This window comes from Saimiri boliviensis, chromosome 3 (assembly GCF_048565385.1).
Source record: "Saimiri boliviensis isolate mSaiBol1 chromosome 3, mSaiBol1.pri, whole genome shotgun sequence".
NCBI classification, from domain to species: Eukaryota; Metazoa; Chordata; class Mammalia; order Primates; family Cebidae; genus Saimiri; species Saimiri boliviensis.
This window is the reverse complement of record NC_133451.1, coordinates 81,477,888-81,493,250: the sequence shown is the minus strand read 5'-3', so window position 1 is coordinate 81,493,250 and position 15,363 is coordinate 81,477,888. Positions and strand designations below refer to the sequence as shown.

At 39.1% G+C, this 15,363-nt stretch overlaps 1 protein-coding gene across 2 annotated transcripts in view; it reads right to left on the bottom strand.

Moving 5' to 3' along the window:
• Positions 1-15,363, bottom strand: part of HERC6 (HECT and RLD domain containing E3 ubiquitin protein ligase family member 6) — a 74,663-nt gene that overhangs the window by 37,803 nt on the left and 21,497 nt on the right. For both annotated transcript variants that reach the window (XR_012516876.1, XM_003924004.4), the window contains exons 9-13: positions 14,635-14,756; positions 13,471-13,530; positions 9,942-10,035; positions 5,048-5,237; positions 534-688 (exon numbers count right to left, since the gene is read on the bottom strand). Coding sequence is in view for 1 of the 2 variants with exons in the window: in XM_003924004.4 (XP_003924053.2) it covers positions 534-688; positions 5,048-5,237; positions 9,942-10,035; positions 13,471-13,530; positions 14,635-14,756 (621 nt within the window). In the remaining variant the exon portion in view is untranslated. The remainder of the gene's footprint in view (positions 1-533; positions 689-5,047; positions 5,238-9,941; positions 10,036-13,470; positions 13,531-14,634; positions 14,757-15,363) is intronic.

The following is a 15,363-nucleotide window of genomic DNA, read 5'->3' as shown; positions in this document are numbered from 1 at the left end:
TTTCTGTCATTATAGATTAGCTCTGTTTTTAAAATTCATGCAAAACAAGCCAGAGTGTAATTTTTGGTGTACTTTTTGTTCATCACTATGTTGATGAGATTCATCCATGTTGCTGTATGCTGTTACATGTAGCAGTAGCTTCAATGTACTTTTCTTTTCCTTTTTTTTTTAAGACGTGGTTTTGCTCTTTCACCCAGACTAGGGTACAGTGGTACAATCCTAGCTCACTGCTACCTCAAACTCCGGGGCTCAAACCATCCTCCCACCTCAGCTTCTAGAGTAGCTAGAATTACAGGCACAGTGTACTTTTTCTTAATGAAAGAAGCCCATTACAAAACATCTTAAGTCCTCAAAAGTTTCTCAACTTTTAATCCCTAATTATTTTATGCCAAACATTTCCCTTTTCTATATTCCTTCAAAAAATATTTGATGACTCATGATTTTTATTTGACTTCTTAGAAATCCAATGGTTGCAATATAAGGGATTTTAATTGAATAAAATAGTACCTACATTCCTTTAGAACAACTCTTACCTTATGCAGTTCTTTCATCATTCCTAAAAGAGCTTTAATATTACAGTGATCCTGTTCGGTTTCAGTCCAATGATGCAGTTGAGAAATGACGGCTGCTTTAAGCATCTGGACCAGCGGGCTCAGAGAAGATTCTTGCAAAAATGCCCAACACTTTTCTGGGGGTGTAAAATTAGCCATGATAAATATGATTTTCCTACCATCGCCCAAATCCCTCAGTTTCTACTGGGTTCTTTAATGTACAAAATAGATAATATTTTACATTTCTGATGGCATAATTTATAAATATCTTTTTTTAAGTACATCCTGGACAACACTTAATGCTCACAGATGTGGATTTTTTTTTCTCTTTTTAAGTATTATTAGAATTTTAAAAATCTCAAATTCAGGATTTGAAGAAATTATTTGATGACTCACATTTATGCCTAATTGATTGACTTCACAATTTTCAAACTGACAATTGTATAGTGTATCTATAAAATCTGAAAACATATAGGTCAATACAAAAACACAGACACATACATAATGTCATCAAGGACATTTTTAATCTTTTCTTTTTTTGAGATGGAGTCTTGCTCTGTCGCCCAGTGGCACCATCTTTGTTCACTGTAACCTCTACCTCCTGGGGCCAAGCAGTTCTGCATCAGCCTCTCGAGTAGCTGGGACTACACGTGTGCACCACCGCACCTGGCTAATTTTTGCATTTTTAGTGAGCCAGGTTTCTTCATATTGGCCAGGCTGGTCTCTAACTCCTGACCTTGTGATCATCCACCTTGGCCTCCCAAAGTGCTGGGATTACAGGCATAAGCCACCATGCCTGGCCAGACATTTTTAATCTTTAAAAAATGAAAAGATATTATCTATGTTTTTAGATTTTATAAACACCTGGTACATGGCCATGTAGTTTTTTTAAATAGCCAAGAATTATATTTTAGTATTACTGAATTGCAACATGGATTTGGAATGTGGAAGCTTTAAATTCTCAGAACAATTCTCAGAAAACAAATCCATTTGATGTTAAAATACACTATCAAGCTAATAAGCTAATATAATTAAAACAGTATTACCCAGATATATAAAAAGCAGACACAGAGAGATTCCATAAGTAGACTCAAATGCACATGAGACTTTAACATATAATAAATGTGGCACTGCATATTAGTAGGAATTTAAAAGATTCAATAAATGTGTGGGGAAAATTAGAAACTGATCTAGAAAAAATAATGTTTAAGATAAACTTCATATGGATCAAATATTTAAATATAAAAATGAAATAACAAAAATTAAAGAGGATGAGAATTATTCTAGTTATAATTTTTAAAGTATGACCCCAAATCCAGAAACCATAAAAGAAAATATTAATATAGTAGGCTACATTAAAATTTTCAAAAATAATTATGCATGGCAAAACTACCACAAAGTAAAAAAAAACATTTTTAATAGCCTAAATATTGTAATTTATATTATTGATAAAGGATTAATTGCCTTAATAATTAAGAAGCTTCTAAAATTAAAAAAAAATATATGAACAACCAATGGGAAAAAAGCAAAGAAGGAAAAACAATAGTGGAACCGCTCTCACTTTCTTAATGGGAATTATAAGCTAGCTTTTATGCAGAATTATGGTTTGTCATTGACTAGGGTGTGCTGGTGCACTTCAACCCACTTTCCTTAGCTGAAAACTAATCCAGAGTCACACAGCACACTGAGCACCTGCTCTCCCATTGTTCCTACAGATAAATCTCTGACACTGGACCTTTTAACCCAAGAATTATTTAAGGCATTTTTCAGATCATGAATTTCAGCAGAATGGCTGACACCAACTGGTCTGAAGACCCTCAGCTAAGAGATGACTCAGCACAGGAATGTGGTTTCTTCGTCTTCCTATCCCTGACTTTACCCCTCACTTCTCAACCAATCAGTGATCACCACACTTTAGGCCATCACCTGTGTTCAGACCCCTTAAAAACCCCATCCACAAACCTCTTGAAGAGGCATATTTGAGGTTTCCTTTCATCTCCTCATTTGGTTGCCCTACAATTATTAAACTCTTCCTCTGCTGCAACTCCTACTCTTTTAGTGTATTGGTCTGTTATTGTGCAACAGGAAATCAAACCTGGTGGTCCTATAATAAAAGTTCACAGAATATGATATACAAAGAGATCCGTGATATATGAAAACCAGCACAACCTCACTCTTAATATGAAAAATATGAAAAATTCAACTTTAAAAGGTTTTTTTTTCTCAGAATGGCAAAGATTAAAGTTTGATAACATGGTTGGAAAGTATGCATATTGATACTCTCATAATTGCTGATGAAATGTAAATTAATACATCCTTTTTCAGTACTGACAGGTTGCCAAACTCTAGGAGGGCAATTTATATAGACTACAGTGTGAATGACAACCAAGTTGGGTGACATGATGACCCTGATTCTGTAGAGGGTCATTTGGCAAAATATTTCAAAATTAAAAATGTACATACAATTTGACTCAGTGATTTTGCTTTCTGGAATTTTTCCTGCTTGTGTAAATTTATATATGTACAATGAAATGCTTTACATTAGAATATTCTTCAGCCATTACATAGAATGAAGCAATTCTATACATTCTCTAATGGAATGATCTCCATGATATCAGTTTAGTGAGAGAAAGCAAGTTGTGGAAAAGTAACTTTAATAATTTGCTAACATTAAAAACAGAAAGAATACATTTGTATGTTTATATATATTAGAACATCTTTCAAAGGTTACACAAGAAACTAGAACTTGTAGCTACCTCTGGGAGGGGAACTGGGTGGCTTACATTTCATTGTACATATCCTCTGTACCTTTTTGTTTTCTTTTTTTGGGATAGGATCTTGCTCAGTTGCCCAGGCTGGAGTGCAGTGGTATGCTGATAGCTTACTGCAGCTGTCAGAGGCATTTGAACCAAAGCAACTGCATCTTGAATAGGGGTGGGTAAAATAAGGCTGAGACCTATTGGACTGCATTCCCAGACAGTTAGGCATTCTAAATGACAGAATAAGATTGGAGGTTGGCACAAGATACGGGTCATAAAGACCTTGCTGATAAAACAGCTTGCAGTAAAGAAGCCAGCTAGAACCCACCAAAACCAAGATGGCGAGGAGAATGACCTCTGGTCGTCCTCACTGCTACACTCCCATCAGTACCATGACAGTTTGCAACTGCCAGGGCAATGTCAGGAAGTTACCCTATATGGTCTAAAAAGGGGAGGCATGAATAATGTAACCCTTTTCAGCATATAATAAAGAAATAACCATAAAAATGGGCAACCAGCAGCCCCTCGGTGGTATGGAGTAGCCATTCTTTTATTCCTCTACTTTCATAATAAACTTACTTTCACTTTACTCTATAGACTCTCCCTGAATTATTTCTTGCGTGAGATCCAAGAACTCTTGTTTGGGGTCTGGATTGGGACCCCTTTCCAGTAACACAGCCTTAAACTCCTGGGCTCAAGTGATCCTCCCACCTCATGCTCCCAAGTAACTGGGACCACAGGTGTGTGCCACCAGGTATGGCTGATTTTTTAAAAAAATTTGGTAGTCAAGGGGTCTCACTATGTTGCCCAGGCTGGCCTCAACCTCCTGGACTCAAGAGATCCTCTCACCTTGGCCTCCCAAAATGCTGGGATTAAGGTATAAGACATAATGCCTGACCCTCTGTATCTCTTAAGTGAAGGAGCCCAGGGAACTATACCCCCAAATATAGTACCCTGGTATGCTGATTATTTTAAGTTAAAGGCCCCTGAAGGTCAGCAGATGCTGGAAGAGGCTTTTCTCTGACACTCCCTTATCTACCTTAAGACTGGACCCACCACAGAGAAAAGAATTGTCTTTCATCCCATCTCTGAAATTTCATTATCTGTCACAGAGAAGATACTTTTTCAAAAGATAATGTCTTTTGACTGCCTCTTAGGCTCATTCCAGTTCCAAGGAGAATCATTTACAGGTTAATTTCTGTTTCCTGGGTTCACTCATTCTCCCTAATAATCATTTACTACTTTTCAAAAGAATTGTCTACATTCCCTACCTCCCCCTCGTCTATGTAGAAGGGTATATAAACATTTATACCCCACTGGGTTATTGGGTAATCATTGAACTTTCAATATTCAGTAAAAACTATAAAAGGACATAACACAGTACTGAATAAAGTAAATAATAATGCAAGGTTCAATGTTTGTTTTTTCATCATCTCTGTTCTAAATGTCTAAAGTTTCAAAATAACATGAGCCAAAAATGTTTAAAGTATGGATTTATCTTGATTGAATACTTTATGGCTACCAAACTCTGATGTTAAAGCCACATCTAAGTCTAAAAACTACATTTATATGATAAGATTAATAATTACAATAGCTTTAGATTATCAATCTTTTCAATAATTCACATGTCATGTTCTCACATACATGTGTATTTTGAAATCTTCTATCCAAATTTGCTACAACACTTCAGAGAATGACTCTATATTGAGAGTACAGATAAAGTTACATAAAACTTACTTAGGACTTGCAAAGATTGGTTACTCATTTCACACACAGCCTTTGCAAATGGAACTACCAGGTTCTTCCAGTTCTTAGCGTCGTGCATCACAGGACATTCTGGGATCAGGAGGAAAACTGATAAAGCTTCTTGGTGTGGAGAACGGCACGGAAGAGCTCTAAGCAGATCATCCTCGAGACACGTAGTTATCTGTGCTCAAAATAGGATCAGGGAACAAACTCAGGATATATTAGATACAGAGTATTGTGAAAAGCAAGCTATGAAATTAGGGGTTTCACTTCACCATATTCCAGTTAGAATAACCACTTAGTCATTCTGAAACCTATTGATGAAACTCAATAGTGATGGAGTTTCATCACTGCTTCCGTCCCAAATGCCCCTGATGTGGTACATGAGAGCCATCCTCCTCATTTTATATCAGGCTGCCTGAAGAAAATAAAATGAAATCCCATGAGCATGGATATATGGAGTGAATTATGGATTGAAAACTAAAAAAAGCCCTTCAAAAGCCATGTTGTATACAGGTCACACTAGTATTCCTCCTTCTAGAAGGAAGAGCTATCCCCGGCTCCTCTCCTCCCCCCACACAATATCCTTTTCTTTTTTTCTGTTTTCTCATATACGAGTAGACAAATTTTCAGAGCAAAGATAGCTCTAAATTTTTATATTATTTCATTTAGAGGTAAAGTTTTGCCTCAGAGTGTAGTGGCTTAATTATAGCTGGAGTGCAGTGGCTCAATCATAGCTCACTGAAGCCTCAAACTCCTGGGTTTGGGCAATCCTCCAACCTCAGACTCCCAAGTGGAGTGCACTGCCACACACAGTTCATTCTAGAAAATTATATGTAGAGATGGTGTCTCACTATGTTGCCCAGGCCAGTCTCAAATTCTTGGACTCAAGCAATACTCCCACCTTGGCCTCCCAAAGTGCTAGGATTACAGGCATGAGCCACTGTACCCAGCCTAGAAGTAAACTTTTAAAATAGGACATCTATAAAAACATATTAGTGGGAATAAACCTGTATGATATTATTTATATTTGTTTGAACACCCATTGAATACTTACAATGTGTCAGGTGATCTCATGTAAATCATTTTATTTAATCTTATCAATAATCCCATAACATGACTTTTGTTTTGTTTGTTTTTACCTTGTTTTTATAGATGAGCAAGGAGAGACTCAAAGGAAGTTAGAGGAAAGAGATTACTCAACTAGAAGATGACCATGGCAATACCATGGTAGTAAAACCTACCATGGCAGAGAAAATGCCATATGTTCACCTTGCCAGTCACTTTTCATTTTCCTCCTGGGTTCACAGGAAGATGGCAGCCCCCAGCTCCTCTGCAGTTAGGCAGGGCCATGTGACTGAGTCCTAGCTCACCGATGTGAGAGAAAGTGATGCGTGACACATTAAGGCCAGGCCATTAAAACCTCTCATGGGACCCTTCATACTCACTTCCGTCATCTGTTAGCCAACTCAAAAGACTGAGTGGAGGATTTTACTGCCCCAAGGCCTAGAGACACTGGAAAGAAGCCTGAGTCAGCCCTGCATGAACCTGTGCAAAGTTGCCTCTGACCTCCAACCCTCATTGGACTAGGATGTTGGAAAATAGTTTATTGTGTTAAGCCACTGAGATTTGGAAGTTGTTTGTTACAGCAGCTAGTTGCATTTATTCAACCTAATAGACCTACGTTCTGGAATTACAGTGTCTGCCTCTCATAAGGGTAAATAAGTGATATATGCAACAATAAACTGTGATGTACTAGATATTATTTTTATTACATTAAAATTCTTATAATTTGTTTTGTCACATGTCTAGCAGCATATGGTTTCTGTGGAATGCCAGTAGGTGTTATGCTGAAAAACAGCATCACAATGTCAAATAACTCCAAGAAAAATAGGGTCAAAGAGATTTCTTTTAGTGTATAATGCCATAGAACCTTTGATTTCCTAATGTGCATGTCATGATTCCATAATAGTATGCAGTATTCTCAAAGTTGTTTCATCAAGAACCCTTTTAAATGGGGTTTTTCATGAAGCTACTGTCGCTTGGAACTCACACTGGGAAGAGTACCCCAAATTATCTCCCATATCACCTAAATAAATTCATTTTAAAAATACACTTCATAATATTTGCTATTATCACTTCATCTTGAAAATGAAAATATTATTATATCTACAGCACATTAAGGAACAACTTTCCCCCTTTCCCTTTCAAGTATAAGGAACTACTCAGACCCAGCAAAATGGTATAAAGATTATTTTACCAACTGAAGACATTTGAGGTATGGTCAATATAGAAAGACACCTTTTTGGAGCTTCTTTTATCTAACTAATGCAGGGCTCATCTAGAAAGAAATTCTTGTACATCCTCCATTGTGGAGCTTTACTGCTAAAAAGGAGACCAATCATTTAGATCACTTGCATGTGGATGAGAAATCGCATAGACAAACAAACATTCTCATAAACTGTCATACCTTCCATTTGTCTCCATAAAGTCCCATTTGTTCTTCCCATAGGAGCCCTTTCTCCCTTCTCCCTTTCCTCTAACAGGTTGGTTTATAAACTCTTATCCCTAGCTGTTCAGGGAGCTTCTTTATCTGAACGCTCCACATGCAAGTGTGCAAAACTTATTTTTTTTCCTTCTGTGCTATAGGCTAAATATGTTCCCCAAAGTTCATATGTTAAAAACCTAATCCCCAATATGATAGTATTAAGAGGTGAGGCCATGGCCAGGCACAATGGCTCACACCTGTAATCCCAGCACTTTTGGAGGCCAGGGTGGGTGGATCACCTGAGATGGGGAGTTTGAGTCTAGCCAACACAGAGAAACCCCATCTCTACTAAGAATACAAAAAATTAGCCAGGCTTGGTGGCACATGCCTGTAATCCCTGCTACCTGGGAGGCTGAGGCAGGAGAATTTCTTGAACCTGGGAGGCGGCGGTTGTGGTGAGCCAAGATCGCCATTGCACTCCAGTCTGGGTAAAAGGAGCAAAACTCCATCTTAAAAAATTGGAGCTCTCATGAATGGGATTAATGTCCTGACAAAAAAGAGCCCAGAAGTGTCTTTGCCCTTTCTGCTGTGAAAGGAAAATAATTCTTGGGTCCTCAAAATCACTACACTAAAGGGAAAAGACAAGCTGGGACCTGCTTAGTGCAAACCTGCCTCCTATTCTATTCAAAGTTACCCCTCTGTTCACTGAAATAAATGCATATCTCATGCCTCTTTTGGAAAGGCTAATCAGAAACTCAAAAGAATAAAACCACTTTTCTCTTATCATCTACCAAAGACTGGGAAGCCCCCTTCCCTGCTTTGAGTTGTCCCCCCTTTCCAGGCCAAACCAATGTTCATCTTATATATGTGGATTGATGTCTCATGTCTCCCGAAAATCTATAAAACCAAACTGCTCCGACCGCCTTGGACACATGACATCAGGATCTCCACATGTCATGGGCATGTGTCCTCAACCTTGGCAAAATAAACTTTCTAAATTATCTGACCTGTCTTAGATATTTGGGGTTCACACTGCCATGTGATGACACTGAAAATATGGTCATCTATGAGCCAAAAAGTGGGCCTGCACCAGACACCAAACCTGATAGTACCTTGATCTTGGACTTCCCAGCCTCCAGAACTGTGAGAAGTAGATGTCTGTTGTTTAAGCTACCCAGTCTACAGCATCCTGAGCACTGAGGCATTCTGTTAATTATTAATATGCAGTGACCCCCTCCACCAACTCAAACCGGAGGCAGTAAACAAAAAGGAAGTTTTCTTCTTAATACAACCCAGAATCACAGAATATTAATCGGGAATAGATTTTAAAGATGAACGCCACAGGTAGAAAATGTGACCCAAAGAGAAGGGATGAGGCAGTAACAGAGATTCAACTCAAATAGATGTGAGTTTCATCTCAGAATAGAGAAGGGTCTTTTCAGTTTATCAGTCCAGGATAAGGTCCTGCTTCTCAAACCAATGCTCTTTTCCTACATCATGGTAGAGATTATCCACCTCTCAAGCATTGTTCTTATATTGAAAATAAAAATGTTGTATCTATTGTACATTTAAAGGCTCATTAAGAAAATAAATGTCAGCTCCAATCATAAAACTACCTTTGCAAAAGTATGACAGTAAGAGAAATCTGACACGGTTGACTCTATCTTACTGCCAGCATCACAGGTTGGCTGTCTTTTCTCATTCTTGGGCATAAGCCAAGCTAACTTTGGGAGAAATTTAGTTTATAGTTTAAATGATAACAGCTGGTCCCCAAAACGGAATTGTTCTTGTAAAACTAATGAAAGCCAACCAAGTTAGGATGAGAGGGGCTTGAATTCTAAATAATTACCAGCCATTATTCTGGAGGTTGTAAGATTTGCAACTTCCTCAATTATTCTTGCAAATAACATCATTATTGTAGAACCTAAGATTGGCCTTTTGAGATGTCACTTCAGGTTTTTGCATTTCTGACAACTGGATGACCCCACCTGGACCCACCAACCAGTTCTGTGGCCCCCACTCAGAAACTGACTCAGCATAAGAGGACAGCTTCTATTCCCTATAATTTAATCTCTGACTCAGCTGGTCAGCATGCGCCCTACCCTAGTCCCCTGCCAACCAAACTATCTTTGAAAAGCCCCTAAGCTACAAGCGTGAGCCTTCAGGGAGACTGATTTGAGTAATAATTCTATCTCCTACGTGGCATGGCCAGCCTCATGTCAATTAAACTCTTTCCTTACTACGATGTCATGGTCTCAGTGGGTCGATTTTTGTTTCTGCAGTGGGCAGGAAGAACCCATAGGGCAATGACAATCATAGTCCCCTCTCAAACAGCTTCCAACAAAATTAAACTGCAATCGTATTTGTTCCATATCTCAAGTAAGTATTGGCTATTACCATGGAAGAAATCCATTCCTTTTTTGTTAACTTCTTGAAGGTATCTCTTGCCATTTCTAAGTCCACATCAATGCAAGTTGTTTCTCCAGTTCCTCTTTGGATACAAGAAATGCAAGAAACCACATAAACAGAGGGAAAGGGATATTTCTAAAGTTCATATGTCATTTGTTGTTTTATCTTGTTAAATAAAAGATACAAACCTTTTTCTTACAGCTTGCCTTCTTTCAAAATAATCAATTTACATGACATAAAAAATATATAGTTTATGTTATCCTTGTTAAAAGACAGTAGATAACAATTTATTATCTCTATAGTGGCTACATCAAGTTTGGGCTGCCATATTAACAAAATTTTCCGTGCTAAGTCTGAGAACAGAAACCATCTGTCCCATACTCAGTTTGCACACTAAGAACTAGAACTACCTACGCTCCACCCTCCTTACCATCTATATTTACAGAACTTTGCAATGCCACTGTTTTTTTGTTTGTTTTTACTTTACTCTCTCAGGAAACTTTTGTCCAGGCAAATGGCAATTGTTCATCATGGGAACTTCATGAAAGACCCACTAACTCTTCAATGGAAAGTATCAACAGTTTATGCCCAGAGATCTTTGAATCCCTTATCTCAAAATCCTTGCCTTGCTATTTCCACCCATCCTGGATTGTTGTCATTTACCCAGTCCAGATCAAACTTCCAGCCTTCCCTCTCACATTGAAAGAACTCCTTAAACCAAACTCCCAATTGACAATAAATTCTGACTGGGTTTTCTTCTCGGAAACACTACCAAAGCCTTGTCTAGGTGTGCTGTTTTCTCTGGTCTGTCTTATCAACAAGTTGTTTTAGTGATATTTGAGAGGCCAGCATTCAATAAGTCTAACAATTTTAAAATAATACATTATCAAATATTGTATGCCATCTGCAGTGGGTCATGCCTGTAATTCCAACACTTTGGGAGGCCAACGAGGGAGGATTGCTTGAGGCCAGGAGTTCAAGAGACCAGCCTGGGCAACACAGAAGAGACCTTGTCTCTACAAAAAAATAAAAAATAAAAAATTAGCCAGGCATGGTGGTGCATACCTGTAGCCCCAGCTACAGGTGAGGCTGAGATGGGAGGATAGCTCAAGCCCAGGAGTTCAAGTCTACAGTGAGCTATGATCAAACTACTGCATTACAGCAAGGGCAACAGTGTAAGACCTCATCTCTAAAAATTTAAAAAAAAAAAAAAAAAAAAAAAGGCCAGGAATAGTGGCTCACGCCTGTAATCCTAACACTTTGGGAAGCTGAGGTGGGTGGATCACTTGTGGTCAGCAGTTCAAGACCAGCCTGGCCAATGTGGTAAAACCCTGTCTCTACTAAAAATACAAAAAAAAAAAAAAAAAAATATAGCTGGGTGTGGTGGTACATGCCTATAATCCCAACTACTCAACAGGTTGAGGCAGGAGAATCATATGAACCCAGGAGGTGGAGGCTGCAGTGAGCCAAGATCACGTATGTCACTCAACTCAAGCCTGGGCGACAGAGAGAGACTCTGTCTCAAAAATATAAATGAAAATAATAAAAATAAAATTAAAAAAAAGGCTGGGTATGGTGGCTCACATCAGTAATCCCAGCACTTTGGGAGGCTGAAGCAGATGGATCACCTGAGAGTAGGAGTTCAAGATCAGCCTGGTCAACATGGTGAAACCCCATCTCTACCAAAAAATATAAAAAATTTGCTGGATATTGTGGCCTAAACCTGTAATCCCAGCTGAGGCAGGAGAATCGCTTGAACCTGGGAGGCAGAGGTTGCAGTGAGCCGAGATCACACCACGGCATCCCAGCCTGGGCAACAGAGTGAGACTTCATCAAATAAATAAATAAAGGAAATGAGTCAAGTGCAGTGGCTCACACCTGTAATCCCAGCACTGTAGAAGGCCAAGGTGGGCAGATCACAAGGTCAGGAGATCGAGACCATCCTGGACAACATGGTGAAACCCTGTCTCTACTAAAAATACCAAAATTAGCTGGGCGTGGTGACTCCTGCCTGCAGTCCCAGCTACTTGGGAGGCTGAGGCAGGTGGAATCACTGGAACCGGGGAGCAGAGGTTGCAGTGAGCCAAGACCACACCACTGCACTCCAGCCTGGCCACAGAGTAAGACTGCATCTCAAAAAAGGAAGGAAGGAAGGAAGGAAAGAAGGAAGGAAGGAAGGAAGGTAGGTTTTCTCTTTGCTAGATTAACTGATCAATAGTAATATTAGGGCTAAAATATTTATGTAAATACTAAAACAAAGTATTATAAATATCTCCCTTAAAATATATTCTCTTTTGCAGCCTTTGATATCTTAGGAGTTCCTCAGTCCTGGGAAGTAAGCATGGATACTTTTTCACATTAGGAAGATAATACTCTTCACATAGAAAAGATTTTTCCATATGTAGCAAGAATTAGCCTGAGGTGAAGTTGTTGGAATCCAAGTTCCTCTAGTCCCATAAGCTCCCTGAGAATGCAGCTGGGTCTCTACTAAAAATACAAAAAATTAGCTGGATGTGGTGGCGTGTCCCTGTAATCCCAGCTACTCAGGAGGTTGAGGCAGGAGAATTGCCTGAACCCGGGAGGCGGAGGTTGCGGTGAGCCGAGATCGCGCCATTGCACTCCAGCCTGGGTAACAAGAGTGAAACTCGGTCTCAAAAAAAAAAAAAAAAAAAAAAAAGAAAAAAAAAGAACTAATGAGACTGCCAGGGCGGTTGGACAAGGGCAAGTAATAGCAACAGGGGTTAAGTGAATACCACCTAGTGGCCAGGAGTGGGTATAGATGTGTATCACCATATTTTGAACCAGTGAGCAAATTTAAGGCCAAGTTAACAAGAGAGGGACAGGACCTCACCAAGCAAAGGAGAACCCACATGAATTACACCAGCTGCAGACAGATCAGCAAGGCATCAACCTCCAAAGAGGCAGAGGGCAGCCTAAGACCCCTTTACACTGCTATTTCTCCTTCTTGTCTCTTTTACACCCAGGTGCCATATTGGAGAACTTGGAGGAAGGAGCAGAAATAGAAGAGCTAAACACTGAGCATTAAAGGAATTGTTTAAACTATTGGATCAGACCAAATGTTAAACCAAATGGAGCAAAATCAGATTTTCTTCTGTAGCAGTGAGTTAAAGACAACATAAATAAGATATATTTTTAATTGATTGTACACAGTAAAAATTGTAAAGTGTACCCTTGGCTTCTAAGTACTAAAGCAATGTGAGATTTAGTTGATCATTTGTATATACAGAGATCCTGAAAAACACCATTCTTTGTAATTGGACAACAGAGCAAAGAAGTATAAAGGAAGTAAACAATGTTGATTAGAAATTATAACTTATAGTGGTCTAACAGAAAATTACTTCATAAAATGAAAGAATTCTATAACAACCTACAAAGTTCTCTGTGTCGGACTCTGTAGGCAAGGATAACAAAATTGACAAATTAAACTGACTTGAAACATATCATTTTACATATTTTCCAGTGTTTTAAATGAAGGTAAATCTTATGTAAGTATTACCTTTTCTTTAAAAAACTCGCAGTCAGACAAGCAGGAGATGAAAATATCATTCTAACTTCACTGTAAAAGTAATAACAAGGGGTAAGTCACAACATACTATAAAGCATGCCTTTTAAATCTTAGTATGTCTGCAGCCTGGGTAACATGGAAAACCCTGTCTCTACAAGAAATACAAAAATCATCTAGCTCGACCAACATGGTGAAGCCCTGTCTCTACTATAAATGCAAAAATTAGCTGGGCTGTAGTGGCATGTGCCTAGAAACCCAGCTACTCAGGAGGCTGAAGCGGGAGGATCACTTGCACTCAGGAAGCAGAGGTTGCAATGAGCCAAGACTGCGCCACTGTACTCCAGCCTGGGCAAGAAGAGTGAAACTCTGTCTAAAAAAAAAAAAAAAAAAAAAAAAGAGAATGGGCTAGCAAAGAAATGAGAAATTGTAACACTGGAAGTGTCAGAGATTGGGCCACTGCACTCCAGTCTGGTTGACAGAGTGAGACCCTGTCTCAGAAAGAAAAAAAATTAGCCAGGCCTGGTGGTGTATGCCTGTACTTGCCATTGCTTGGGAGGCTGAGGTGGGAGGATCACTTAAGCCCAGAAGTTCAAGGCTGCAATGAATCATGACTGTGCCACTGCACTTAGCCTGGGTGACAAAGGCCCTGTCACAAAAAATAAAAAAGTCTTATAAAGTCTGAATAAGTAACTGATGATGTGGAATCATTATTAATGAAAATAACTCCTCTCTTAAGAGTCTCCCAAATCCTGGGTATACTTTGTTTATATTATTTCTAAATCTCACCAAAACCCCTTATAGTTGATTTGTTCAATTCACGTAGGTTTAAATAAAACCTATCCCCGTGAGGACTAAAACTCATAAAACTCCAAAGGGTGAACTATGAATATATGAAAACAGTCCACCTTATTGAAGGCTTTGTAAGCTTTTTCACTCCGGCAACTCCCTCACCTACAGCACCTGGGATATCACATGTCCTCCATGTGTCTGTAAATGCGTACATTGATGACCTAGTGACATTAAGAGGCTGTAGAAGAGAATCATGGTCAAAATACAAATACCTTCACAATAAAACCAAACCCTCTTTCTTAGGATAAAATGACCAAGGTCTCAGAACCAGATAAAAGCAGCTTATAATTTATCAGATGGAGCCACCTTTTAGCCACTTCATGTTCAGTACTTCTTGTTTTCACTGCTATCCATTTTTCTGCCATGGACTGGGTAATTCGGCTTATTTCTGGCAGGGTTTTCCTGGGAGCACTTGTGGAACTAGTATCCTTCAGGAAAGGAAAAAAGAATGATCAGGAATACACACACGTTCAGTAGTAAATTATACAGTAAATCATCTGGCATGGGTGGTAAATAGGCACTGTCCTCTTGGTTGGTAGCATTTGGTGGGAGGAGCTTTGGCGTCAGATGGGTAGGGCTATTTCACCTCCTAGCCTGGGCCACTTTGCTTGGTCTGAGCCTTAGTTTCAACATTAAAAAAAAATATATTGAACACAGGGCTTCAAACAGATACTTGTAAATCAATATTCATTGCAGCATTATTCACAATAGCCAAAAGATGGAAACGACCCATGTTCATCAACAGATGAATAGATTTTTAAAATATACATGCAATGAAATATTTTTCAGCCTAAAAAAGAAATGAAATTCTGGCCAGGCACAGAGGCTCATTCCTGCAATCCCAGCACTTTGGGAGGCCAAGGCAGGCGGATCACCTGAGGTCAAAAAGTTTGAGACCAGTCTGGTCAACGTGATGAAACCTCGTCTCTACTAAAAATACAAAAAAAAAAATTAGCCAGGTGTGGTGGCAGGTGCCTGTAATCTCAGCTACTCGGGAGGCTGAGGCAGGCCACTTGAGCCTGGGAGGCGGAGGCT